Source organism: Microtus oregoni, unplaced genomic scaffold (genome assembly GCF_018167655.1).
Source record: "Microtus oregoni isolate MIOR12 unplaced genomic scaffold, Mior012 000002F_ref0000024, whole genome shotgun sequence".
NCBI lineage: Eukaryota > Metazoa > Chordata > Mammalia > Rodentia > Cricetidae > Microtus > Microtus oregoni.
In genome coordinates this window covers 85,091,681-85,118,811 of record NW_024543061.1, presented here as the reverse complement: position 1 = coordinate 85,118,811, position 27,131 = coordinate 85,091,681, and the positions used below count along the sequence as shown (strand labels likewise).

Below are 27,131 nucleotides of genomic sequence, written 5' to 3'. Positions count from 1 at the left end.
CTGGGTTCTCCCTTTTCCAAAGCAGTGACCTACCAGTCTGGGCAGGGTATATGCCTTCCTTCAGTAACCAAGGGTTATTTCCTGTGGGACTTTGGTGTTCATTAAAGGTATGCAAAACTAGTTGTGAATGCATATGTAACAAGGAACTAGACTGCAGATTCAAAGAAAAATCATTTATTTTCCACACATGTGACTATCCGGCCTATCAGGTGGTATGTAGGAAAATCTTTTGCTAAGCAAGATTATGATGTAGGATGTCCTTCTGTATATGTGTTGCATTTATTGATTGATGAATAAAGCTGTTTGGCCAATGGCTTAGCAGAGTAAAGACAAGTGGGAAAACAGATTAGAGAGAGAGAGTAGGTAGAGTCAAGGAGATACCATGTAGATGCCGAAGGAGGATGGTGAAACCTTACCATAGGTAAACCACAAGCCTCGTGGTAAAGTATAAAGTAATAGAAATGGGTTAATTTAGGATGTAAGAGCTAGCTAGAAATATGCCTGAGTCACAAGACCAAGCAGTGTTGTAATTAATACAGTATTTTTAGTGTAATTATTTGGGTCTGGGCAGCCAGGAAACGTAAGCACATTCTCTGTTTACAAGATTATGTCATTATGTCAGGTTGTAGTGAGTCTAGTATTCTTGGCTTCTGTCCAGTAAAAGCCAATCCCTACACACACACACACACACACACACACACACACACACACACACGTGCATGCACACACACATGTGTGCACACACGCACACACTCATACATGGTGTAGGAGTATATGTGTATATGTGTTGCTTTCATTGGTTAAATAAACTGCCTTGGCCTTTTGATAGAGCAGAACTTAGGCAGGAAGATAGAACTGAATGCTGGGAGGCGGAAGGCAGAGAGAGAGTTGCCATGGAGATGCCAGGTCAGACTGATGAATCTTTCCCGGTAAGCCACAACCTCGTGGTGACATACAGATTATTAGAAATGGGTTGAATCAAGTTGTGAGAGTTAGCCAATAAGAGGCTAGAACTAATGGGCCAGGCAGTGTTTAAATGAATACAGTTTCTGTGTGATTATTTGGGGTGTAAGCTAGCTAGGTAGAATGGAACAAAGGGGCCCTGTGCCCCTCACAACCCATGCATGTACACACATCCATGAATCTTAGCTCCTATACCTTCACTTGCCTACAAAATACTCTTTGTGGTCCACTTTGTCCTTGGTTCAAAACCACTGCGTTTGCCCCAGCAGCAGCACAGGAGGAAGTTGGTTTTGTAATTCCACTGCATGGGGAGTGGATGCTGAGCCATGTAAGCTTCCAGAAGCTCATCTCAGCTCATCAAAATTCCCCGAGTACTATGAGAATTTGAACAGAACCTCTGAATGGACAAATGAGGTCACAATGACTTCAGGAGAGCATGTGACAGCTGAGAAACCACACGCACTGGTGGAGGCAGGAAACCTGGAAGTGACAAATCCTTTCTCAGCTCCTCCCATGAACCTCCCAATGAGATTGTTATATAACAGGCCCATGGTGTCCACAGGGAGGCCAGCTTCATGTTTGAGATGGAGAAGATGTAACCGAGTGTTTACTACCCTCTAGTTACTTTTTCTCCTTATTTATAATTCTTTTACTATTAATTTTTTTGGATTTAAATAGCGAAATATTTTGCTTCATCACTCCAGAAGGGGATGTGTTATTATCTAAGGGAACTAGGCATTACTGTCTGTAGCACCTAGCTACAGTCAGTCCCAGAGTAGACATTCAATTTCTGAATGAATTTATTCATCCCTTGCCACCATGAATTTTATATCTTATAATGTATTGAAGCCTTTAATTTCATATCTGGTCATCATATTCTCTGGAGTGTGATGTCATACACAGAGAAGAAATCCAATCAGGCAGGATTTTCCTTACTTGTGATCTTGGCGTAACCAGAGGGATTTTGGTTGTTCCCTGGCCATGGTTATCCCCACCAACAGACTGCTTTGTGCCATAGAATTACATGGTTTCTGTTTCTGTCCCAGATGTTTTCTGTCTGTCTAAGTCTTTGTCAGAGGGAGGGAGAAAGAAGAGAAGGGGGTAGCAGGAGAACGGACCAAAGTTGTACTAGATTCTCTCCAATATTTATATACTGACCTATGTTCTCAACCCATAGCAGGACATTAAACATTTCAGCGTCTGTTACATTACTTAAGGTGCACAAACTTCAGGGCAGGAGTGCCAAGAGTGCACTGCTCAGAGCCAGAAGCTCTGTCACCATGGAGACAAGGTTCTAAGAGGCAGTGGTGTCCAGATGTGAGGCTGGTGTCATAAAGGGTGCTTTCCTGGGTTACAGCTGCCCCCTGCCCCGCCCACCCTCTGTGGTTTGTCTCAGACACTTAGCCAATATAAATATTGGCTACATTGGCACTTATATTTACAAGAGAAATTTCTTTTTAGTGGCAGCGTGGCAAAGAAGTCATTAAATTTCATAAACTGCAAATAGTTGGATTAGCAGGTAAGGTCACTTTAAAAAGAAAGTCTCCCTTGAACGTCAGCTGTGGTCACTGCCTGATGCCATGATCTGTTACCTAGGAAAGAAAACAGACGCCTCTGCTGGCCAAGATGCAGGACACTCCGAAGGCCCTGACCAGTGACCCTGACGTCAATAAGCACGAGAACAAAACGCAGAAGGAAGAGATGTAAGGATGGCGTGCACGGGGCAAGCGGGGTCTGGTTTGGAGGGATGGTGAGGAAGTCTAGACTGCAGTGTTGAAAACCAAACCAGGTGGGGGGGGGGCTGCTGAGATGGCTGAGCAGACAAGGGTTGGCCTTGCAGGCCTGGAGTCTACATGGTGGAGGGAGGGAACAGCTCCAGAGTTGCTGTCTGACCTCCAGGTGCATAGCAGTGCATACACAAGCACTGCACCCCGACTCCACCCCTCCCCTCCTGCACTACCCACTCCACCCCTCCCCTCCTGCACTACCCACTCCACCCCTCCCCTCCTGCACCCCCCACTCCACCCCTCCCCTCCTGCACCCCCCACTCCACCCCTCTCCTCCTGCACCCCCCACTCCACCCCTCCCCTCCTGCAGCCCCCACTCCACCCCTCTCCTCCTGCACCCCCCCACTTCACCCCTCCCCTCCTGCACCCCCCACTCCACCCCTCCCCTCCCGCACCCCCCACTCCACCCCTCCCCTCCTGCACCCCCCACTCCACCCCTCCCCTCCTGCACTACCCACTCCACCCCTCTCCTCCTGCACCCCCCCACTTCACCCCTCCCCTCCTGCACTACCCACTCCACCCCCCTCCTCCTGCACCCCCCCACTTCACCCCTCCCCTCCTGCACCCCCCCACTCCACCCCTCCCCTCCTGTACTCCCCACTCCACCCCTCTCCTCCTGCACCCCCCCATTCCACCCCTCCCCTGCACCACCCGCTCCACCCCTCCCCTCCTGCACTCCCCACTCCACCCCTCTCCTCCTGCACCCCCCCATTCCACCCCTCCCCTCCTGCACCACCCACTCCACCCCTCTCCTCCTGCACCCCCCGCTTCACTCCTCCCCCTTGCACCCCCTACTCCACCCCTCCCCTCCTGCACCCCCCACTCCACCCCTCCCCTCCTGCACCCCTCCCCTCCTGCACAGCCACCGCCCACAGCAAAATGTGTGTGATGAGCAGTAACGCGTTACTAGAATCCAGCCATGGAGACGTCTGTGGGGACGGCATACAACATGTCCAGTGCTCTGCTACAGCCATGAAGTATTCTTTCTACCAAAGCTTTGGCATGGCTTTCGTCTAGTTTGCTAAAAAATGCTTTCAGCTTTTGTTGGTACAGGACTGGACGCCGTGTGGGCTCTCGGGGTTCAGGACTGGTCACCGTGTGGGCTCTGGAGGGTTCAGAACTAGACACTGTGTGAGCTCTGGAGGGTTCAGGACTGGACGCCGTGTGGGCTCTGGAGGGTTCAGGACTGGACACCGTGTGAGCTCTGGAGGGTTCAGGATTGGACACCGTGTGGGCTCTGGAGGGTTCAGAACTAGACACTGTGTGAGCTCTGGAGGGTTCAGGACTGGACGCCATGTGGGCTCTGGAGGTTCAGAACTAGACACCGTGTGAGCTCTGGAGGGTTCAGGACTGGACGCCGTGTGGGCTCTGGAGGGTTCAGGACTGGACACCGTGTGAGCTCTGGAGGGTTCAGGACTGGACGCCGTGTGGGCTCTGGAGGGTTCAGGACTGGACACCGTGTGAGCTCTGGAGGGTTCAGGACTGGACGCCATGTGGGCTCTGGGGGGTTCAGGAATGGACTCTGTGGGCTCTCAGGGTTCATGACTGGATGCTGTGTCTGCTCTCAGGGTTCAGGACTGGACGCTGTGTTGGCTCTGGAGGGTTCAGGACTGGACGTTATGTTTGCTATTTTAGACTGAGATGGCTGTGTTCACTGTCAGCACCAGTCTGTTGCCATGTTCTAGGTGAGGAGCAATACCTTAGTGTTTCCAAAGTAGCCTCTCCCTGTCCCCACACAAGCTCCTGCCATCAGTCCTATTCTAGTGTCTGTCAGTTACAAAGAGAGAAAACCACAAAGGCTCTTACCTCCATATCAGTCCAGAAATGGCAATCCTGCCTCGAGGAGTCTCAGAATGAGGCTGTGTCTGGCTGTCTCCTCCCATTTTATAATCCTCTCTAATTCTGGAATTAAGGGTGTGCACCACTACCGCCTGGTCTCTATGGCAAGCTAGTGTGGCTACTGGGATAAGAGGTGTGTGTCATTGCTGCCTGGTCTGTAAGGCTGGCTTATTTTCCGATCCCCAGACAAGTTTTATTTATTAAAATACAAATGAAATGCCACTGCATGAGTCGGTAGGAAGACCCCTGTCTCTCAAGAGTCCACAGATGGGTGAGTCGGGAGGAAGACCCCTGTCTCTCAGGAGTCCACAGATGGGTGAGTCGGTAGGAAGACCCCTGTCTCTCAGGAGTCCACAGATGGGTGAGTGCAGGGCGCGCGGCCAGCTGCACCACTGGAGTGGGGTCCTGGAGTCTTCAGTCTCTCACATTCCAGACTTCCTGTGTCCCTGGGCCGAGTTTCTGTGCTACACCAGGGCTTATTGCACATCTTTGCTCTGGAATTAAATATATTTGGAAGTGACGTTGTTTCACTGAAGGAAAAATTGGGGGGAGCTTACAAAATGAGTATGCCGAGAAGACTGAGCCACTGAGCAGTGAGATCCAGATGTGAGGAACACTGAAGCGCTTCCCAGGCTCAGTCCAGACAGCAGGAGGGAGAAGTCCTCCCATGCTGTCCTGTCTCTGGCTACACAGAGGCGGCACACGTAGAGTCTGCCCCTGAAGTCTCCTGCCTACTGCCATCACGGTCATACTCCAGAGAGCCCTCAGAGTGCAGGGCTCCTCAGCCAGTGCCATCACGCTGCATTTTAAAGCTGCTTCTGCCTTTCCGAGAGGCACACTGAGCAACATCTGCTGTCAACAATGGAGCTCTCCAGATAAAAGGTTTCCAAGGAAGGAATTCGCAGGTGAAGAATCAGGAATATGATAATTTGTGCTGAGGACATTGTGAAAGATGGTAGGGGAGGAAGCCCCAGGCCCTGGCTCACATAGAAACCACAATGAGGGCTGGAGAGATGGCTCAGGGGTTAAGAGCACTGGCTGCTCTTCCAGAGGTCCTAAATTCAATTCCCAGCAACCACTTGGTGGCTCACAACTGTCTATAGTGAGATCTGGTGCCCTCTACTGGCTTGCAGGCATACATGCAGACAAAACACTGTATACAAAATAAGTAAATATATCTTCAAAAAAAAAAATCCTCAGTGAATCAACCCAACCAGACATTGTCTTTTCCGGCCTTATAAGCTATGTCACTGTGGTAGACCCTGCAGAGACATCCTGCGGGAAGACATCGCATTTAGGCCATGGCAAGACTTAGACAGCATAGAGGAAGCAGAAGCAGAGCAGAGATGGGAGGAGGTCAGAGCAGGATATAAAACCCAGGACATTGCTCCATGACCCACATCCTCCAGCTTGGCCACCTTGTGAATCCAGCAGTGGATTCCTTGGGAAAGAGCCTCTTCCCTTGCCCTCTCTGCAGACTTAGAGACACATGCAGAGGTGTGACTTCCGTTGGTCCTCCTGGGCCTCTCTCGTGCCAGTTCTATTAGACTCAAGATTAGCCATGATATAAACTCTGAAAAGTCGGTCAGAAGATAGGCGATCTGGGAACAGTGGAGTCAATTCCTGATTCACAGTAAATACTGTGGACACACAGCCATGGCCTGGGGATGGCTGAACAGGCCGTATGTCCAGCTTTATAGAGCAACGGAAGAACGCATGGGTGTACAATGTTCCTGTTAAATCATCACAAAGATGCGCATGTGCACACACACACACACACACACACACACACACACACGAACACAACAGTTTCTCTGAGACCATTGGAATTGATGTGGAATCCATCACCAGCCTTTTCCTGAGGTCAGTCTTGAGAATACTGTTTGGGTTGTGCAACAAACAACTGTACTATAGTTTAGGGGCTTTATTCAATGATTGTGTGAGCCTAAATCAATGCTTTTTTTATTTTTAAAGAAAAAGGAAATTTGTGTTCCCTGAAAACTCACTCCTTACAGGGTGTTTGAATTCACTAGTCTCCCCTCTTTTCTGGTTTCCATGAGAGATGGGGTGCAGTTACCATCCACATAATTGTGTCAATATTGGAATATTGGAAATTTAGTCCAGCAGCTGCAGCAATTGAAGAAGAAGCCACGTCGGTGAACAGACATTAAGGTCCTCTGTGCCCTAATGGGAAGAGAAATACTCGTGTCTTGATTTGAGTAAAAGAAATGTATTAAAAAGCTAAGAAATAAATCCTAAAGTTCCTGACTGCAGACATTATACTGATTATTATAGATTTTTAATTTTCAAAACCATTAACAATAGAATGTGTTGATCTTTAACTTAAGAACGAAATATGTGAGACAAAGCTAATAATGTTTATTATTTACGTAGTTAGAACCGGAGTTTTAGAATGCCACTTTCTCCTGTTAGCTGTTTGATATTTAGCAAGCAAAATTCGGAGTAAAATCTCAAGCTTCCTATACTCAGACATTTTAATTTTCTAACTTTGTTCATTATTGTTTTGTACACAGAAGAGAAGAGAAATTTGAAAGTATGATAGCAGCCAAGCAGCCGTCTTCAGTTCACTTTTTCCCAATGATGATAGATCTGGACAACATGCAGATACGGTTGTCAGAGTCACTTTCCAATGAAATACCGGTCAGCTTCTATCAGATCACTAGCGCCCGGAACAGTGGTCTAACCATATCCTCAGCAGGACGGCTTACTTCTAAATCTACTATCATGAGCCTCTCCCAAGGAGATACCAGCCTGGCAAAGCAGAGTAAGTACCGAGTGTCCGACGCCCCACAGCACGTTTTGATTGGCTCTTTCCTTGCCTCCTTGCCTGAGGATGCATTATCCTGTGTCCCCAGTGAAGTTTGATTCTCAGTCTGTACCACATGCAGAGTGGGTTAGCTGTGGTCAGGAATCTTTGACTCTAGATCTGAAGTAGTTATAAATGCAGGTGGCCCAAACACGACATCTCCGTAAGGAAGAAGTCTGCAGCTATCGTGATGACTTATGGGTCTGCCGTTAGCATGTTCTAGAATTGTTAGAGAACCAAAACTTGCAATGTAGATAGGACCCTTCACTGAACGCTGCTAGAAAGATCAAGAGGCCTAGAGCTGCCATGATGACGTGTGGGCTGGTTATAAGCATGTTGTAGAGCTGACGGAGAACTCAAGTTCCATATATATATATATATATATATATATATATATATATATATATCTCCAGTGATCCTCCAGATGAACGCTCTATGAGGATTAAGCAATGTCTTCTCCATCTCTGTGTAAGATGCCTCGAGCTACAGTGACAGCTAGAGAGTTAAAGTGTCCAGAGTATAGCATGAAGGGCCATTTACAAACTACTGACAGACCTTGGGATTTCAGTCCGGTGCTCCAATGTGGGTCTCTGTCTCTGTCTCCTTTCATCACCTGATGAAGGTTAATATTCAGAAGGATGACTATATGTTTGTCTTTGGATTCACCTTCTTATTTAGCTTCTCTAGGATCGTGAATTATAGGCTCAATGTCCTTTATTTATGGCTAGAAACCAAATATGAGTGAGTGCAACCCATGTTCCTCTTTTTGGGTCTGACTTACCTCACTCAGGATAGTGTTTTCTATTTCCATCCATTTGGGGGAGCCTAGGCAGTTTGGATGCTCACCTTACTAGACCTGGATGGAGGTGGGTGGTCCTTGGACTTCCCACAGGTCAGGGAACCCTGATTGCTCTTCGAGCTGATGAGGGAGGGGGACTTGATCGGGGGAGGGGGAGGGAAATGGGAGGCGGTGGCGGGGAGGAGGCAGAAATCTTTAATTAATAAATAAATTAAAAAAAAATACTGACAGAATAAGCAATATCTTCTTTTGTGCTCTTAATAGATGCAGGGCTCGTGTACATGCAGATCAGACATCAGAAAGGGAAATAGCGCAGGAGATGCAGTAGCTGAGAGAACATGAAGGAGCAGCAGCAGGGTGCTGGCCCAGGTTGCTGTGGGCTATGCTGGCCCTCACGCTTAGCTGACGCTGTCCTGGCAGAGGCAGAACCAGCTCTTTTCTGCCCTCTACAGAGTGAGGAGGGAAGGCATTTCACACCTGCAGAGTGGAGAGTAAAATACCAGCTTCACAGGGTTCTGCTAAGCTTGGGGTGTGTGTGGGAACCCAGCACAAGGCCAACACGTGCAGCCGTTAGCCTACTTGTAAGCTCCTTCTAGAATAATCTACATTTGACTTGTGTGTCCATGGCTGTCGAATGCCTCACTCTCTCCTCTGTGGACATTTATAGTCTGGCTTGTTTTCATCTGTATTCTGTGTATGGCTGGTATTTTCCTAGGCATGATGATATATACGATTGTATATGGCTCCCATATACAACACAGTGTGCGTCAATGTTTTTGTGACTAAGTTGAATCATCTAAAGACTCTTGCTAAAATTCTTGCTGACCTTAATCCTTGACCAATATGCAGAATGTTAAACATACAAATACAAACTTTAGACCTAAGAAGGAAAAGTTGCCTTCTCTGATGCTATGCAGACCACTGTGTTTGCTGTGTGTTTGGGTTGAACTGTGGAAACCCCTGCTAATGGGAATGAAGCTTACTGGCTTCACTTTGCACGGCAAGAGGTGGGCTGGGATGCAGTCTTCTTGAGCTGCCGCAGACTCTTCTGCAGATTCAGGCCTGTAGATGCTGGGACATGATGTACCAGTCCAGTGCCATCTGTGGTCCTCAGGGAACTAAAAACAAGATCTTGGTTAATGCCTCGTTCCTTTGAGAACACAAGCACTTGTTCCTCAGGAGGGAGGATGCAGTGGATTACAGAAAGATTTACTGCCCACTGGGTTGCCAGTGCTAATTAAGTTTTCATTTCTTCTCAACAAAATCCCATGAGGAACCCTCTTCAGTCATCAGGGCTGTTCATAGAGCTGGGTGGTTCGAGAAGCTCATAGTGCACCTGAGGCCCTAGGCCCAACCCTGTCACTACAATGAAAATACTATTATTTATTCCTCTGGGTAGATCACCTTTCTTTGGTTTTGTTAAAGATACAAGCATCTAAAGCAAAATCTGAGTGGTTTGTATGCCTCCCAGGGTCACGTGAGAAAGACCCTTACCCTGTGAAAGGGACAGTGCCAGCCAAAGACCGGCACCTGATTTGCCTCTAGAGTCCTCATTTTCCTGGCAGAAAGTGGTGCTGCACAGGTGGGGCTTTAGTTTGGGAAGTATAGCAGGCATTAAATAGAATAAGATTGTATTTGTATATATATAGCAGGCATTAAATAGAATAAGATTGTATTTGTATATATATAGCAGGCATTAAATAGAGTAAGATTGTATTTGTATATATGCTACCCAAACTTGCCAGCTTCAGTGTTTACTCACAAATACAGATGGTTTCTAGTGCGGCTAAATAATCAGTTAAATACCCAGCATGCCCATGGTGGGGAATGAGGAATGAGAAGTCCCCAAGGATGCCAGGGCCAAGATGGCTACACAGTCCGTACAAATGCCACGCTACACGGGAACATTTTAGACAGCTAGATAATCTCTAAGAAATGAGGGTGCTGTTGAAAATGTTCACTTACTCATGCTTTATAGGCTCCCACCAGAGTTTCTGATTCTTCTCACCGAGTTTACAGGGATAGTAAACCCTCTAAAGAAAGATAATAGGAGCAAAGACGCCCTTGGATTCTTAGGATGTCTGTCCATATGTCTGTCTCACTTGCGTGTCCAATTTCTTTGAAAGGCTCAAACTTCATGGCTCCAAAGAAACACCTAATGAGCTTTGACTCAGCCACACTTGTTCTGGGGGAAGGAGAAGATTATTTTCTTTCTTTGTTTGGAGACTCGAGAAAACTCACGGCACGCTCTTCTCAATCCGAGGATGTCATCAAACACCTGTCTGTGATTCTCGAAGAAATCGGCCAGTTTACATCCAGGTACACATTCGAATAACTTCCCATCTTCTGCCGAGGTCATATCAGTACAAAGCAGAACTCTGAGCTGTTTTTGGATCCATTTATTTAAGAAAACCCCTAAGGAATTCCCTGAACTGTAACCCCCTGTGTTCTGAGCAATTAGAAATAGCTGACAGAAGTTTCTAGGGGACCAACCAAAGGGTGTGAGTTTTCCAAAGGTTGCAGAGACCCCAATGCCACAGAATTCGTACAGCGTCAGCCCCCTCCCTCACACACGATCATTCCCAGGGATGTAGTGGTTTCCTTCCATTGGGCTGTTGAGTTCACTACAAGAACAAGGTGAATTTTTATACCAGTTATCCTTTTCAATGGCCACCAGTTTCTATGAGAAGAGTTCACCAAGAAGAAGGGTGTCATTGGTTAGTCTGATTTCTCATCCCCGCTGTACTTGCTCTGAGCAAGTCTGAGCTGTGGGATGCTGCTGACACAAAGACATGTTGGGGGGGGGGCGGTCTGCGAGCTCTAGGGGGCAGGTAATCAGGGTGTGCAGTTCCCCTTATGCCGTGTTTCCAGTCACTCAGACCCACATGCCATTTAACAGATAATAGAGGAAACCTCAGGGTTTGTTCTGCCACCTGGAAACACTATCAGAATCATCCAGGGTCTGTCATAGTAAATGTGGTGATTAAGGCAAAGGTGTAGACTTTTTAATGCTTCCAAATAACAGCTGTGTGTGTGTGTGTGTGTGTGTGCGCGCGCGCGCGCGCGCACGCACGCGCGTGCGCGCATATGTAGGATTTTGCTGTGTTTCACAGGAGACATCCACCTTGTTTTGGGGGACAGGATTTCTCATCATCTTCGAGCTCCCTCGTAGGCTGGGAGGCCCATCAGTGAGCCCAGGGAATGTTCTCTGGATGTCCCCACCAGTGGGGCTCTAAGTGCATGCCACTACACCCAGCTTTTTACATAGGTTCCGAAACAACCCACGTCTTCATGCATACATGGCAAGCCCTCTACAGGCAGAGCCATGTTCTTCCAGGTTAGGGTGGTCCTGCAGGCCTGCCCAGGCAGTTGGAGAGAGCTTGTGTCCAGCCTGGGAGGACCTCAGAAGACAATGCATTGTTGTCCTGTCTGTTGGCATCACCCCTTGCCATGGACCAACGCCCTAATATCTTCCGGAACATTTGTGTTGATTGCGCTCTTACTGTTCCAAGCGGGGCAGATACTCCATCCCGCTTGTTTTGGCACAGTTAGGATGTTTCCAGTCAGTATTTCTTTTCCAACACCACCATCTCCAACATCTCCAGGGATCGCTTGAATATTTTCCAACAGGAGAAAAAGGTTTGTGGGCAAACAGGGCATGAAGCAGAGGGGTTGTTAGAGTTCTCACTACACACACATTTGAGCTCTCCCTAAGCTCTCACAGTCACGCGTGTGAGCTCTCCCTAAGCTCTCACGGTCACGCGTGTGAGCTCTCCCTAAGCTCTCACGGTCACGCGTGTGAGCTCTCCCTAAGCTCTCACGGTCACGCGTGTGAGCTCTCCCTAAGCTCTCATGGTCATGTGTGTGAGCTCTCCCTAAGCTCTCACGGTCATGTGTGTGAGCTCCCCCTCTGAGCCCTGCCCCACTTAGTTCCTTGAGAGCAGATGACTCTAAGGGGCGACCTTCCCGTCCACCCTCCTTCTCTACCTCCAATATAGTTTGCTGTCTGTTGCTGCGGTTAAACACTGACCAAGCAGATCAGGGCAGGAAAGGGTTTATCTGGCTTATACTTCCAGGTCAGAATCCACCTGTGTCGGGTGCCAGAGCAGGAACCATGGAGGAACTCTGCTTGCTGGCTCACCCTGGCTCATGCCTACCTGACTCTCCTAGATTTCCTAGGACCATCTCCCCAAGGAATGGTGCTGCCCACCATGAGCTGAGCCCTCCTACGTCAATTAACAATCAAAACCTAACCCCCCAGACCTGCCCATGGACAGTCTGATCAAGGCTTTGCGCTCAGATGACCTTCACTGTGTCATATTGACTACTAAAGCTGAGTAGTTCTCCCAAGGGATTTCCTCATTCTGTAGTCTAGAGTCAGAAGGGGCAAGCTCAGGGCTGAGATGGGCTCTGGCTGTGATTGGTGCATGGACTACAGAGGTCCTCCTGTCACCAGAAGACTCCCAATCAGACTGAGCACATCACCCTACCTGGTGGAAGTCTCTCCCCTCTGCACCAGGAAGTACGGCCCCATCCCATACACTCCCTATTACTAACTCAGATGCCACTTGTAACATTGTTGAGACTGTCACAGTCAGCAGAATGGACAGCAAGTCACTGAGCAACAAACTTGGAAGCCAGAAAGCACAGTCAGCAACCTGACACTACACAGGGCCATGTTTAAGGAAAACAGGTGTCATTCATTTCCTGGTGACATAGCCTTGGATCTTCTCAAGGTCCTTACAAATCAAATGCGTGCAAAAGCTGCAGACAGGAAGACAGCACATCAGCCTCCAGCTCATCCCACTGAAGATCACAAGCAGAGGTCTCAAGGCAACTGTCCCAGTAAAGACAAATGCAGACTTTTCAGGGAAGAGAAGGGACATCTACAAAGGCTGTGGCATCAGATTAGCAGCGGCCTCGGAATTTCCACAGCCGTGTGAAGCATTTCTCTGTAGCATTTGGTCTCGTGTCAGAAGGAGGCTGAATCAAGTTCCCTGCCATGAACAACAGCTTGTTCCAGACAAGCAAATTTGTCTTATTTATGTGCATAAACACAAAGTTTAGGACAATAATAAAGCTTCACTTGGCCATGCATGATTCTTAAAAAGCAACTACATCTACTTGTTTATATATGCTACAAAAAAGGGTCAACCTATATAATATTACCTAAGTAAACAAGAAATAAGCAACTTCCAAAACTCTAGAAATCACAGAGACATCTCACTGCCTGGACAGTCACCCAAAATTCTTTTGTACTGTTGGGGCATCCATCTTCAGCCTACAGGCCCATAGTATCCAGCAGACATTTCCATGAAGCAGGAAATTTTAAAGACAGTTCAGTCACTATCTGCTGTGTCCTGCAGAATGTTTCGCAGACTCTTTCATGAGTCAGGAACCCCAAAGAGTCATCTCACCTTTAGGCAAGTTCAGCAGTCCTCTCTCTGTGGGTTCTCTGTGTCCAATTTATGCAACAGTCCAGGCAAGAGCAGTTTCTTGCCCAAATGGCTAACCAACTCCATAAGGAGCCTCTTCAATGCCCATTCTCTTGAAGTAGCTGGTGCTGTCAGCAGCAGACGTGTCTCATTGTCATGAAAAGCCCTAAGTTATTAAAACATTTAAAATGCCATATTCTGTAGTCTTTGAAAAATATGAAGAATGCCTATTTAACTGAAATATATCTCTATATATCTAGAAAATCTAACTAACATGACTACAAACTTGACTATTATTGATCATTATCCATTAACAATCTATATTTCCTAATTATACATTACATTTTAAAAATGAACTACACAATCACAATACCTTAATCAATATTAGAAATACATATACATACAACAAAATTGACCTTAAATCCATACCAATGCAAATTATTCATATCTATATCATATCCCTCTTTAAGTGTAAAAGATCATTTATAAACAATATTTGGGAACATGGACGCAGTTTTTTCTCTCCAAACTGCTTCCTGCTGTATGGGGGTGCTGTTATTCAGGTCTTTTATGGTGTAACCTGTATGCCAGGTTCATCTCAGTCAGCAGTTGAGTGAAATAATTTTTGAGGGTGTTCACAGCAACCTTTCAGGAGGACGTGGTCTATCATACCACATTGGGATAGAAGCAATCCACAGGGTTTCATCCTCTGTGAAAACAAAAGAAGAACTTTTCCAAAGCATCATAATCTTAGATCCAAATTTTGAAGTCAAAGTATTTTCAAAATATCTATCTTGGATTAGTTCAGCAGCATTTGTAAACAAATATTGTTTAGCAGCTGTTGCTCCTTCCTCAGCATTCAAACAATTCAAAGAGAGCATAATAGCATACAGTATCAAGATTCTCTGTGGATTTTCCATCTTTATGTGCCTTTATTTTAACCTCTGCTTCTTTTATTTTTACTTTTTGAGGCAGGTTCTCTGTATATCTTTGTCCTGGAATAACTCTGTAGACCAGGCTGTCCTTGAACTCACAGAGATCCAACCCTCTCTGCCTCCCAAGCATTGGGATTAAAGGTGTGTACCACCACACCCAACTACTCTCTTTCTTTCTTTACTTTAAGAACTTTAACTTTTTTTTCAAGCCTGCATATATTTTTAAACACACTGTAAACCATTTCTCTAAATGGTTTTTTTTCTCTTTGAATCTCTCTTTACTGTATATCCTCTTTTTCTGACCACATGAGTCTTTATGGAGAGGATTAAAGCCATGGCTTTGATGACTGGATCCAGTCCATTCCTTAGCTTTCCAGCTTTATGGCAGAGGTACCGGCTGTAGCCATTTTTTATTGCCACAACTCTATGGTGTGTCAAGGTCCCTGCCAGCAAGCAAGCTGCAGCATTCTACTCACAGACCACACTCAGTCAGACTGCCTGAGTCAGTTTGTTCAGGAAGGACAGCCCAGAAAGCCGGCATTTTAAAATGATGCAGATTTTTTTCCTGTTATGGCTGAAAACCGAAAAGCATGCATTCGGCTTTTCATCAACACCCTTTAAATGTTTTGTGGCAGGACCTCTTAGAAGAGCTGCAGTGTTTTGCAGCTAAAGCTGAATCAGGAAGCTTCTCTTAGATGAGAGCGCTTGCTTGCCTCTAGCAAGCAGAGCAGACCCCAGAAGTTGCAGCTACCAGGAAAACATGCTTTACTCTATTCTTTCCCAAGCTTTCTCAGGCTTTCTGTGGATGTAGTTATCCACGTTGGGCACCATTCTGTACATGAGGGTCTGCTTGGCACACAAACATCTAGTCTCATAAAAGCCATTGAAATGCTTTAAAGCCAGAGTTTGCACTGGCGACACAGCCCAGGAACCCCCACAGCTTTTTTTTTCTGTCGCTATTGCTGAAACAGAAAATCTCTCTACGGCACATCCTAACAAACAGCAAAAAGCTGTGTTAAACTCTCTTTCTCTCCTTTTTAAGTCCTCTCAGGTTTTTAAGTGGATTTAGTCCATCACATTGGGCGCCATTTGTAGTGATGATGCGAGCAGGCCTGCTTTTTGTCCCCCTTGGCTCCCACACGGTTTGCTTAGCCCCAGAAATAACAACACACAAACTGTATTCATTTAAACACTGCCTGGCACATTATATCTAGCCTCTTCTTGGCTAACTCTCACATCTTGCTTAACCCATTTCTATTAATGTGTGTAGCACCACGATGTCGTGACTTACCAGGAAGATTTTAGCCTACGTCCATCTCGGAGAGGAGAGGCATGGTGTCTGCCTCACTGCCTTCTTCCTCCCAGCATTTTGTTCTGTCTACTCCACCCACCTAATTTTCTGCCCTATTAAAAGGCCAAGGCAATCTGTTTATTAACCAATGAAAGTAACACATAGACAGATGACCATCCTATATCATGCTTTAGAACAAAGGTCACATAGAGACCATTATGAGGTAAGACAAAGGAAATCTGAAAAGAAAAAAAATGTGTTCTATAAAAAATAAAAGTGGGTTTGAGAGTTTGATTTCAGGGGTGCCTATGATGGAGGGAGAACCAACTCCATAAACTGTTCTCTGACTTTACATACTTATAGCAGGACCTGCATGTATGTACACACACACACCAGCAGCACCTTCATGTATGTACACACACACATACACACACCAGCAACACCTGCATGTATGTACACACACACCAGCAGCACCTGCATGTATGTACACATACACAGACACACACCAGCAGCACCTGCATGTATGTACACACACAGACACACCAGCAGCACCTGCATGTATGTACACACACACCAGCAGCACCTGTATGTATGCACACACACACACACACACACACACGCATGCTTACACACACATGAATAAATGTAGTCAAATAAATAAAATGTAAAAATCTCATTATGGCTGTGGTTACGGAAGAGTAAGGAGGAAACAGAACAAATATGTGGATGAACTATTTTCCCAGGTGAAGGCATAAGTCACAAACAATGCCACACCAATTTGGGGTTATGATTATTTGGGTGGTATTTATTTAAAGGGGAAAAAACTTACAGATCACTGTCCCAGGCAACAGCCCTCTACGCAACCAGGAAAGGAGTCTAGTCGCCAGCGGAGCAGGAAGTGAAGAGAGAGAGGAGAGGGAAGTGGCCACTTTTTTAAAGGGAAAGAGACCACGCCCCAATGGGCTAGTATCTCAGCGGTGATAGGCTGGAGGAGTGGGAGGACCTCCTGCAACACCCAGGAACAGACAATTTCTCCCAAAGCACTAAAGACAACAAGCCAAAGATTCAACGACTGTTGCCAACTCACAGCACATATAGAAAGAAGCCAGCCAACACAGGTCCATTGTAAAGACTTCTGAAAGAGCATGCTTAAATATCTTCAAAGACACAGCGAAAACATTGCCGCACAGCTGATTTACTGTGAGGAAGAAGAGGAGGAGGAGGAGACAGTGACAAGGGACACTGAAATAAGTCTTCAAGAAGAGCATTGGGATGAAACCTGCAGGCCAGATAGGCAGCGGTTCTGACTTGGTGCTCCTAAATCATACAAGTGTGTGTGTGTTAGTTTTATTCTGTTGCCACCAGCTTCCTGACTTAAAATAAGCGGAAGAGCACCTCTCTTTGAACATAGTTTGTTATCTGTGTGTGAGAGAGAGGGTGGGCAGAGGGAGCGAGCACACGCATGTAGAAACTAAAGAACGACCGGGGGTTCCTGTGTCTCCTGCCACCGTGTGATTCCAAGCATAGAACTCAGGTCAGCAGGCTTGACAGCAAGGGCCTTTACCTGCTGAGCCATCTTGCTGGCCCTCACTAGAATTCTGTAGGTATAAGACTGGGTTGGTTTGCCTGACTTTTATTGTTAGAGTTTTACAAAGTCACAGCCAGGTATCAGACAGCTGAGCTCGGGGGAGAACCTGGGATCAAGTTCTTAGTTTTAATCTAAGGTCCTGGCTGAGAACCTGGGATCAAGTTCTTTCAGACTTAGCCAAATGCAGTTCCTCCGGTTTGGGGACTGGGGTCCCACTTCCTGGCCGAGCATCATCATGGAGTCCTCAGTGTTCACACACAGGCCCTGCAGCCACCAGCAGCAGTGTGCTCAGGTCGTCCCTGCTGCTCACTTGGAGTTACTCCCTGAACTTTAAGGACTCATTGGATTGGGGGCCTGTTAAAAAGCTAGGGTAGTCTCTTTCTTACAACCTACACTTTTGCGGCTGCAGAACCTCTCCTGTTTTTCAAGAGCATAGTCACAGGCCTCGGGGTGAAAGGTGGGTACATTAGGCTACCACAACAGTTTAAACGCAGCTAGCACAACACTGAAGAAAGAAAATAAGGGAAGAATTATCACAAAAGGAAAAAAGTAAATACTGCAAAGCAGTGTGAGCTGGTTGTTCATCCCAGGCACAGGCTGGAAGCCCCGTCAATAGAGCAGATAGACCCTCTCAGTGTCCAGGCCCTTGCTGCAACCAGCAGGGACAGCATGTGTGACTTCATAGCACAGCCGCGAAGATTAGCTCATACAGTCCCTGAACTGATTTGAGAGAGAGCTGTGGCCTCTGCCTTGGGGATGTGTGTGCATAGATTAAACATTATACTATCAATCAGTTATGAAAATGCAAAATAACTGATAGAAAGGTGAATAAAATGGTATTAAACGTAGTTTGCCAAAAAGGAAAACCAAGTGGCCAGGTCAGGGGCGAGCGCATTGAAATCATGACACATTTTGTAATCGTGGTACTGAAAAAGTTAATTGTTCTTAATGGAAGGGCTGGCAAGGATGTGGGCAGCAGGAGGCAGGACCAGCCTTGTGTTGGCCCTGAGAGACGTGTGCAGCCACAGGGATTATGCTTTCTCAAGGAATTCTCTATGGCCGCAGGCCAAGTCTGAGGTAGGAAGTGGTTTGGTCTCTGAAAGGAAGTCACAGAGTTTCCGGTAGGAATGTGGCACTGTCAGACTGGGACTGCACAAAGATTGTTCTGGAAGCTAAAGGGAGAGCATTTGAAGGGGGAAGAACTGGAGAAACCTGTTGGGGTGCTGTGACCGTGTCACACAGAGATGAGGGCCTGCTAAGGATGGTGGCCACCCAGACAAACAAACGGGGGAAGCAGGAGAATGCGGGCATGAGACATCATGAAGAGAAGAGAGGGGGGCTGGAGAGATGGCTCAGAGGTTAAGAGCATTGCCTGCTCTTCCAAAGGTCCTGAGTTCAATTCCCAGCAACCACATGGTGGCTCACAACCATCTGTAATGAGGTCTGGTGCCCTCTTCTGGCCTGCAGGCATATACACAGACAGAATATTGTATACATAATAAATAAATAAATATTTTAAAAAAAAAGAAAAGAGAGGGACATCAGGCCAGTTTTAGGCAGTGGTTCAGTTCAGTTCACAGCTGGTCAGAAGGATGAGCTCAGAGGTACCATTAGGGACTTGTGAGTAGTTGTCCCCAAAAGTTGTGTAGAAGCTGCTTAGGCTTAGTGGCTTCCTGCAACCTCAGTGCTCAGAAAGGGAAGACAGGAGACCTCCGGGCGAGGCTAGCCAGACCAGCTAAAAGAGCCATCTCTGCATTCAGCAAGAGCTGCTGCCTCGAGGGGATAAGGGCAGAGTGATCGAGGAAAACAGCCCACATCAAACTCATGCCTCCACACGCACACTCATGAGCATGTGCAAACACGTGGGCCTCCCACATATGAACAAGCAAATTCATACACATGTATGCAATAACTTTTTAAATTTGGCATATAGATAAGAAAATGAGGGAAAATAGAGAGATAAAGCAATGCAAATATGTTTTTGTCAAATGACTGATATGTGAACAACTTGAATTATTATAATCAGCTGAGAAATGTGGGTGCTGTTTCTAACACACTACCAGCCAGTCATGACCTTCAGGCGTGTTGCAGGCGACACTCTGAAAAATGCAGATGTGTCCATAGTAACACAGGCTCTGTAACATACTACAGTCTAGATAAAATTAGAGGCAAAAAACGCCATTGTGTGTGTATAATGTCGCATTCCAGAATTATTTTGAACTCACAGTGGCTGTTCATCCTCATGGTCACTTTATCAAGAAACAGCTCTGTGCTTTAACTTTTGGTGTCCGTAGTTTAAGACTTACTTTTTTATGCATATGTGTGAGTGCCTGCATGTATGACTATACCACATGCGTGTGATGTCCTTGGGGCCAGGAGAGGGCATCAGATCCCCGAACTGGAGTTACCAGAGGTTGGGAGTTATCTTGTGTGTTCTGGAAACCAAACCCAGGCCCTCTGAAAGGCCAGAGAGTGCTCTTAGCCAGTGAGCCATCTCTCCAGCCCCTTGATTTCCTTTTGAGTGTTTGGTGTCATGGTGGCTTCTCTTGAGAGCAAGACACAGAGCAAGCTGTAACCACGTTTTCCTGTAACACTGGGCACCTGAGCACATCTTGGGTTTCCTTTGTTTTATGTCAAATGGATATTATTACTGCTCTAATAGGTCAAGACTGTTTTCTTAGGTTGCTAAATACACAAGTTCGGGGGCTGGAGAGATGGCTCAGTGGTTAAGAGCACTGGCTGCCCTTCCAGAGGCACCAGGTTCAGTTTCCCCCACCTACATGGCAGCTCACTATTGTCTGTGACTCTAGTCCACATGTCCCAGTGGCTGAATACTACACACGTGTACTGCACAGACATGCATGCAAGCAAAACACCCATACACACAAAATAAAAGTAAATCATTAAAAAAATCTGCACGTACCATCTATAGCCTCTCCATTCATTATCTGGGCTTTATTTCATTTTGGGGCTCTCATGATGCCTTAGCTAGGTTGGAGCTTGCTGCCTAGACTAGACTGACCTTGAACTTGTGATTCTCCTGCTGCTCTTCTGAGTGCTGAGATTATAGGCAGGCACTGTATTACCGAGTTCTTACTATGTACCAAAGACCTTTCTACCCAAACCTACCTTCTATATCTTATATTTTAGTTCTCTCGAAGACATCAAAATAGCTGATGTAAACATCAAGGGATTGTTCGTGCGGCTTGTTAACTCTTCTGAAGACAAAGAAGTGGAGATTGGAAACCACATTCTCCAACAGAATGTGAACGGGCACGCAGTTTCCCTGTACCGATTCCCCCACAACGTCACTATGCAGGCCAGTTCCACGGTGACAGTAAGTATGAGCTGGAGCCATCATAAATTTGGAGTAACATGACCTAGAATCACCATCAGCTATGAACACTGTGAGCTGGGAATACCGTGAGCTGGGGACACCATGAGCTGGGGACACCATGAGGTGGGGACACCATGAGGTGGGGACACCATGAGGTGGGGACACCATGAGCTGGGAACACCATGAGCTGGAAACACTGTGAACTGGGAACACCAGGAGCCAAAAACACAATGATGTGAGAACAGTGTACATTGGATACCATGTAGAGATACAATGTCCTGGGAAAACCCTGAGCTGAGAACACCATGAGCTGAGAGTATCAGGAACTGGAAATGCTTTAAGCTAGAACCCCCATGACCTGAGAATATAGTTAGTGAGAATTCCTTGGGCCCAGAATACCTTGGAATGGAAGTCCCGTGTCTAGAAGATACAGTGGATTAAGAATGTAGGAATCCCAGGAGCTGAGAACAAGCTGAGCTGGGAATACCATGACCTGGGAAAGCTGTGAGTTAGGAGCCCTGGGAGCTAGAAATACAGTGAGTTAGGAGAACCATGTGCTGGAAATCTCAAGATTTGACCAGGATTTGAGAATACGGTGATCTGGGGAAAAACAAGAGCTGGGAATCACATTTCCTAAAATAGAGTGAGGTGGAATATCATGAGCTGGGGATATAATGAGCTAGGAACACCGTAGGCTGGGAATATGATGATGTGAGAATTCCAGGAGCTGAGAGTTCTGAGATCTGGTAAATATGATCAGTTTGAAATATCATGATCTGGGACCACCAGAAGCTGAGAACATTGTGAACTGAGAATGCCAGGATCTAAGATTATGGTGAGCTGAGGATGCTGTGAGCTGAAACTATATTAGTGTGCTGGGAATATCAGCAAGGAATATCAGGAGCTAGGGAAAGCTATGAGCCAGGACCACCTTGAGCTGAACCCCATGAGCAAGGGTACCATGAGATAATAATAAGGTGAGCTGGGGGATACCAGGAGCGAAGAAGAGTGAGCTGGGCACATTGTGAGCTGAGAATATCAGAGCCCGGTGTGTAAAGAGAAAACCCCTCTCCAGCCTGTGACTTGGCACAGCGGCCTCTTGGACACTTGGACTTTGTACTGTGATGTTTGTGATTTATGGTGGGACCAATAGATCCCACACTTTAATCTCTACACCATTCTCCAGTTTAGTATACAGTCTTAGTTTGTCTTGTCCACTAGCTACATCCTAAGTTCCTACACTAAGAGAACACGTTCTTAAAACACAAGCCAAGAGATTATTGGCCCAGAGAGCAGATGCTAAGTCAGTTCTTCACTCGGCCCATGTCTCTCTGAGCCTGGGGTGTCCAGTCCTTGGCAGTAGGGTATAGGAGTATATCATCTTTGTTTTGCATGACATTGTGATAAGACGTTGTCTTCTACAAAGTTCACATTGGACAACAATACAATCAAGTTACAAAACAAAACAAACCCTTAAAGATACCTCAGTAAGTTTACAATGTGCAGTTGGGCTGCCTTTGTAGCTATCCTGGGTCACTCGCAGCCCACAGGCCATGGACTGGACAGTTGTTTAAACTGTGCTCAGTCACTGTTTGTGTTCCATTATATTTTAAAATAACTTATAAGCACAGATAGTCTGGACCCGCAGGAGGCCATGACACAAGGATCCCGTGTGCCCTGGAGCCCAGCCCAGGCAAATGCAGGGAGACCTTTCTCATCTTTAATGACACTGAAAACCTTATCTGTTCAGAAAGATTAATAACGGTGTGACATCTATGGATCTAAGTGGAACCCCAGTGGCACTTGTCAGCAACAAACTGCTTTCTCAAAGGTATGGGCAGCAGCAGCAGAAGCAAAGCCCGAGCCACCAACAGACTTTGTTTGGAAGGAACAGAACAGGTTCCGATCCAGTCCTGACTGCACAACGATCCTGTGCAAACCCAACGGTGAGGTAAGTGTCGGGGTCAAAGGTTGTTACCTGGCAGCCAGCCCACATGTTCCCCTTCTGCTCTGTTGCTCTCACTTCCTGCAAAGCATAACTAGAGTCCCCTCAAATTCCGCAGCTGTCCCTCCCCTCTGTGCTCACAGCTAGCCAGCAGAGCTGTGGTGTCCTGTGTTATAAAGGCTGCTACAGATTCAGAGTCGGGAGTGGGTTTTGTTTTTGATGCTATCTGGAAGTGTGGGATAAGGAAGGAAATGGATACAGCATTCTCTGGTCAGTTTATGCAAATTATTTCTTGAGATTCTCGCCTATTCTCCAGGCTGAACTCGCACAAGAATTGTAACACAAAGTCTTGATCTCTGCACTCAGGAGGTGCTTAAGCTAATGGAAGGGCTTATACTCTTAATTTGAAATGACTGTCTTTTATACAGACTACAACTGGATATGTTAAAATCTGTGATTCTTTCCCAATGCTTGATACTTTTACGCTTTCCTTGGTATGATTCTAGCATAGTTAGTAACCCACGGACATACCTGTGGGATTTAACCATATCCCTCCTTATGACAGTCAAGTACTATTTGTTTTTCAAAACTGGTCTTCAGATTTTTCTAAAATTCTTGCCTTCTTATTCCAAGACAAATTTACTATGCTGCAGAAGCACTAGCCCCCACACTGTGTTGATCAGGATATGAGTTTCCTTCTTCCTTCATTGCATGGCCATACTGGGTCACTCTGCATGTAGAACAGGCTAGAGTGAGTTTTTAAAGATTTTAGTGTGTGTGTGTGTTTTTCTGTGTGTGTGTAGGTGTGTGTGTGCTATGTATGTGAATGTGTTCTGTGTATGTGAATCTGTGCTGTGTATGTGGTCTATGAGTATGTGTTGTATGGTATGTGTATGGTGTGTGTTTGAGTTAGTGCTGTGATGTGTATGTGTGTACCCACAGAGCGGGTTATAGTTTCTAGATTGAAGTTACAGGTGGTTGTGAACCATCTGGTGTAGGTGCTGGAGACTGAACCCGGGTCCTCTAGAAGAGCAGCAATCTTCCCTGCTGAGTTATCTCTCCTGCCCTTTGATGAGCTTAGGACTGGGAACTTCTAACAATTGTCTCTGACTGTAAACGTAAGGGTATGTAATCTAGGTGACTTACTCATTCTCCTGAGATATCATCAGCGAAACACAGACTGAGGCTGATGGTCGACCAATCAAATTCCCTAGATTAAGACTAATGATTAGCCAATCAAATGCCTCAGATTAAGATTTATGATTAGCCAATCAAATGCCTCAGATTAAGACTGATGCTTAGCCAATTAAATGGACCAAAGAAGCAAGCTGGTGTAACAATCCTAATATCCAACAAAATAGACTTCAAACCAAAATTATCAAAAGAGATGAAGCATACACCTTCTTCTCAGAACCTCATGGAACATTCTCCAAAATTGACCACATACTTAACCACAAAGCAAATCTTAAAAGATACAAAAAAATTGGAATAACCACCGTATCTTATTGGCTCACCATGGCTTAAAGTCTTAGTTCAACAATAGCACAAACTTCAGAAAGCCTACAAACTTATGGAAACCGAACAACACTCAACTGAATTACCATAGGGTCAAGGAAGAAAAAATTAATGATTTCCTAGAATTCAGTAAAAGCCAATGCAGAACATTCCCATACTTATGGGATACAATAAAAGCAGTGTTAAGAGAAAAGTTGATAGCACCAAGTGCCTAATAAAGAATTTAAAGAAATTTCATACTAGCAATTTAAAATCACACCTGAAAGCTCTAGAACAAAAAGAAGCAAACTCACCCAAGAGGAGTAGACAACAGGAAATAAACTGAGGGCTAAAATCAATAAAATAGAAAAAAAAGAGAACAATACAAAGAACCAATGAAACAAAGAGTTGGTTCTTTGAGAAAATAAACAAGATAGACAAACCCTTATCCAAACTAAATAAAAGTCAGGGACAGAATATCCAAATTAACAAAACAGAAATGAAAAGGGGACATAACAGCAGACACTGAGGAAGTCCAGACAATCATTAGGGCATACTCCAAAAAATTGGAAAATCTAAAAGAGATGAACAAATTTCTTGATAAATCTACATACCAAAATTAAACCAAGATCAGATAAACAATTTAAATAGACCTATAACCTCTAAGAAAATAGAAGCAGTCATTAAAAGTCTCCCAACCAAGACAACCCCAGGACCAGATGGTTTCAGGACAGAATTGCTGTGGGACAATGGTCTTGTACCCTGTAAAGATTTGTCACTTGTTTGGGTTTAATAAAAGACTGATTGGCCAGTAGCCAGGCAGGAAGTATAGGCAGGGTAACCAGAATAGGGGAAATCTTGGATGAGGAAAAGCTCAGTCTGTAGCCATCACCTAGTCGCAGAGGAAGCAAGATGAGAATGCCTCACTGGTAAACGGTACCAAGCCATGTGGCTGACACAGACAAGAATTATGGGTTAATATAAGATGTAAAAGTTAGTTAATAAGAAATCCTAAGCTAGCCAGGCGGTGGTGGCGCACGCCTTTAATCCCAGCACTCGGGAGGCAGAGGCAGGCGGATCTCTGTGAGTTCGAGGGCAGCCTGGTCTACAAGAGCTAGTGCCAGGACAGGCTCCAAAGCTACAGAGAAACCCTGTCTCGAAAAACTAAAAACTAAAAAAAAAAAAAAAAAAAAACGAAAGAAATCCTAAGCTAATAGACCAATCATTTTATAATTAATATAAGCCTCTGTGTGTTTATTTGGAACTGAACAGCTACAGGACCAGATAGTATAGAAACCTTTGTCTACACAGAATTCTACCAGACTTTCAAAGAAGAGCTAAAAACTAGTACACCTCAAATTATTCCACAACATAGAAACATAAGGAACATTGCCAAAATCTATGAGGCCATAGTCGCCCTAATACCCAACCACACAAAGACTCAACAAAGAAGGAAAATTACAGACCAATTTCCCTCCTGAACACAGATGCAGAAATTCTCAACAAATTAACTGGCAAACTGCATCCAAGAGCACATCAAAAAGATCACCCACCATCATCAAGTGGGCTTCACTCCAGAGATGCAGGGATGGTTGAACACATGAAAATCTGGCAATGTAATCCACTTATAAACAAACTAAAAGAAAAAAAAACCACATGATCATCTCATGAGATGCTGAAAAATCCTTTGATATAACCCAAAAACCCTTCATGATAAAAATCTTAGAGAGATCAGAGATACAAAGAAAATACCTAAATATAATAAAAACAATATACAGCAACCCAACAACTAACATCAAACTAAATGGAGAGAAACTCAAAGTGATCCCACTGAAATCAAGAATGACAAGGCTGTCTACTCTCTTCATATTTATTCAATATAGTACTTGAATTTCTAGCTAGAGCAATCAGACAACAAAAGAAGATCAAAGGGTTACAAATTGTAAAAGAAGTCAAAGTATCACTATTTGCATATGATAGTATACAAAAGTGATCCCAAAAAGGGAACTGCTACAGCTGATAAACACCTTGAGTGAAGTGACTGGGTACAAGCTTAGCTCAAAAAAAAAAAAAATCACCGACCCTCTCACACACAAATGATAAAAGGCTGAGAAAGAAATCAGGAAAAAAGTAATCCTCTGAAGGCGTAAGTCACAAACAGTGCCACACCAATTTGGGATTATGATTAATAGGGTGGTATTTATTTAAAAGGGAAAAAAATTGCAGATCACTGTCCCAGGCTACAGCCCTCTGCGCAACCAGGAAAGGAGTGTAGTCGCCAGCAGAGCAGGAAGTGAAGAGAGAGAGAAGAGGGAAGTGGCTGCTTTTTTAAAGGGAGAGAGACGACGCCCCAATGGGCTGGTATCTCAGCGGTGATAGACTGGAGGAGTGGGAAGACCTCCCGCAACACCTCCCTCTTTTGTTTAAATAAGAGAGTTCTAAACCTACTATGAAATTATATACAATAAGTACAAATATCCTATTCTAACTAGCTTAGGTCTTGTATAATAAATAACTTGGCCAAGTCATGAGAGAAAGTAACTAGATTTATATAGTCTTCAACCCCATCAAAGATCTGAGAAGGGAAATAATGTTACCTGGGTAATTAGGAAGTTCAGTAAAACAACTTCCAAAACATGCAACAAATCACAGAGACAACTGGCTACCTGGGCAATCACCCAAAGTCACGTTTGCAGCATTGAAGCAACCAACTTTGGCTAAGGCCTAACATAACTGACATACCATTTTCAAAGGCAAGCAACTTTTCAAAACTATCTTACCCTGTCTTGGCAGGATATGACAGCCCTGTTTTATCCATTGATGCATGCTCTGTATCTTTGTCAGTGGTTGAGGTATGGGCATTTCTTTGCCCCAAGGCCAGTTCTGCCAAA

The 27,131-nt window shown here is 45.4% G+C and overlaps 1 protein-coding gene across 2 annotated transcripts in view; it reads left to right on the top strand.

The window, feature by feature from the left end:
* Positions 1 to 2,617: 2,617 nt before the first annotated feature.
* The window catches only part of Lmntd1 (lamin tail domain containing 1), a 66,373-nt gene continuing 41,859 nt past the window's right edge, over positions 2,618 to 27,131 (top strand). For both annotated transcript variants that reach the window (XM_041643748.1, XM_041643755.1), the window contains exons 1-5: positions 2,618 to 2,666; positions 7,124 to 7,374; positions 10,342 to 10,534; positions 20,615 to 20,801; positions 22,633 to 22,752. In XM_041643748.1, the coding sequence (XP_041499682.1) occupies positions 7,146 to 7,374; positions 10,342 to 10,534; positions 20,615 to 20,801; positions 22,633 to 22,752 (729 nt within the window). In that variant the 5' untranslated portion in view covers positions 2,618 to 2,666; positions 7,124 to 7,145. The remainder of the gene's footprint in view (positions 2,667 to 7,123; positions 7,375 to 10,341; positions 10,535 to 20,614; positions 20,802 to 22,632; positions 22,753 to 27,131) is intronic.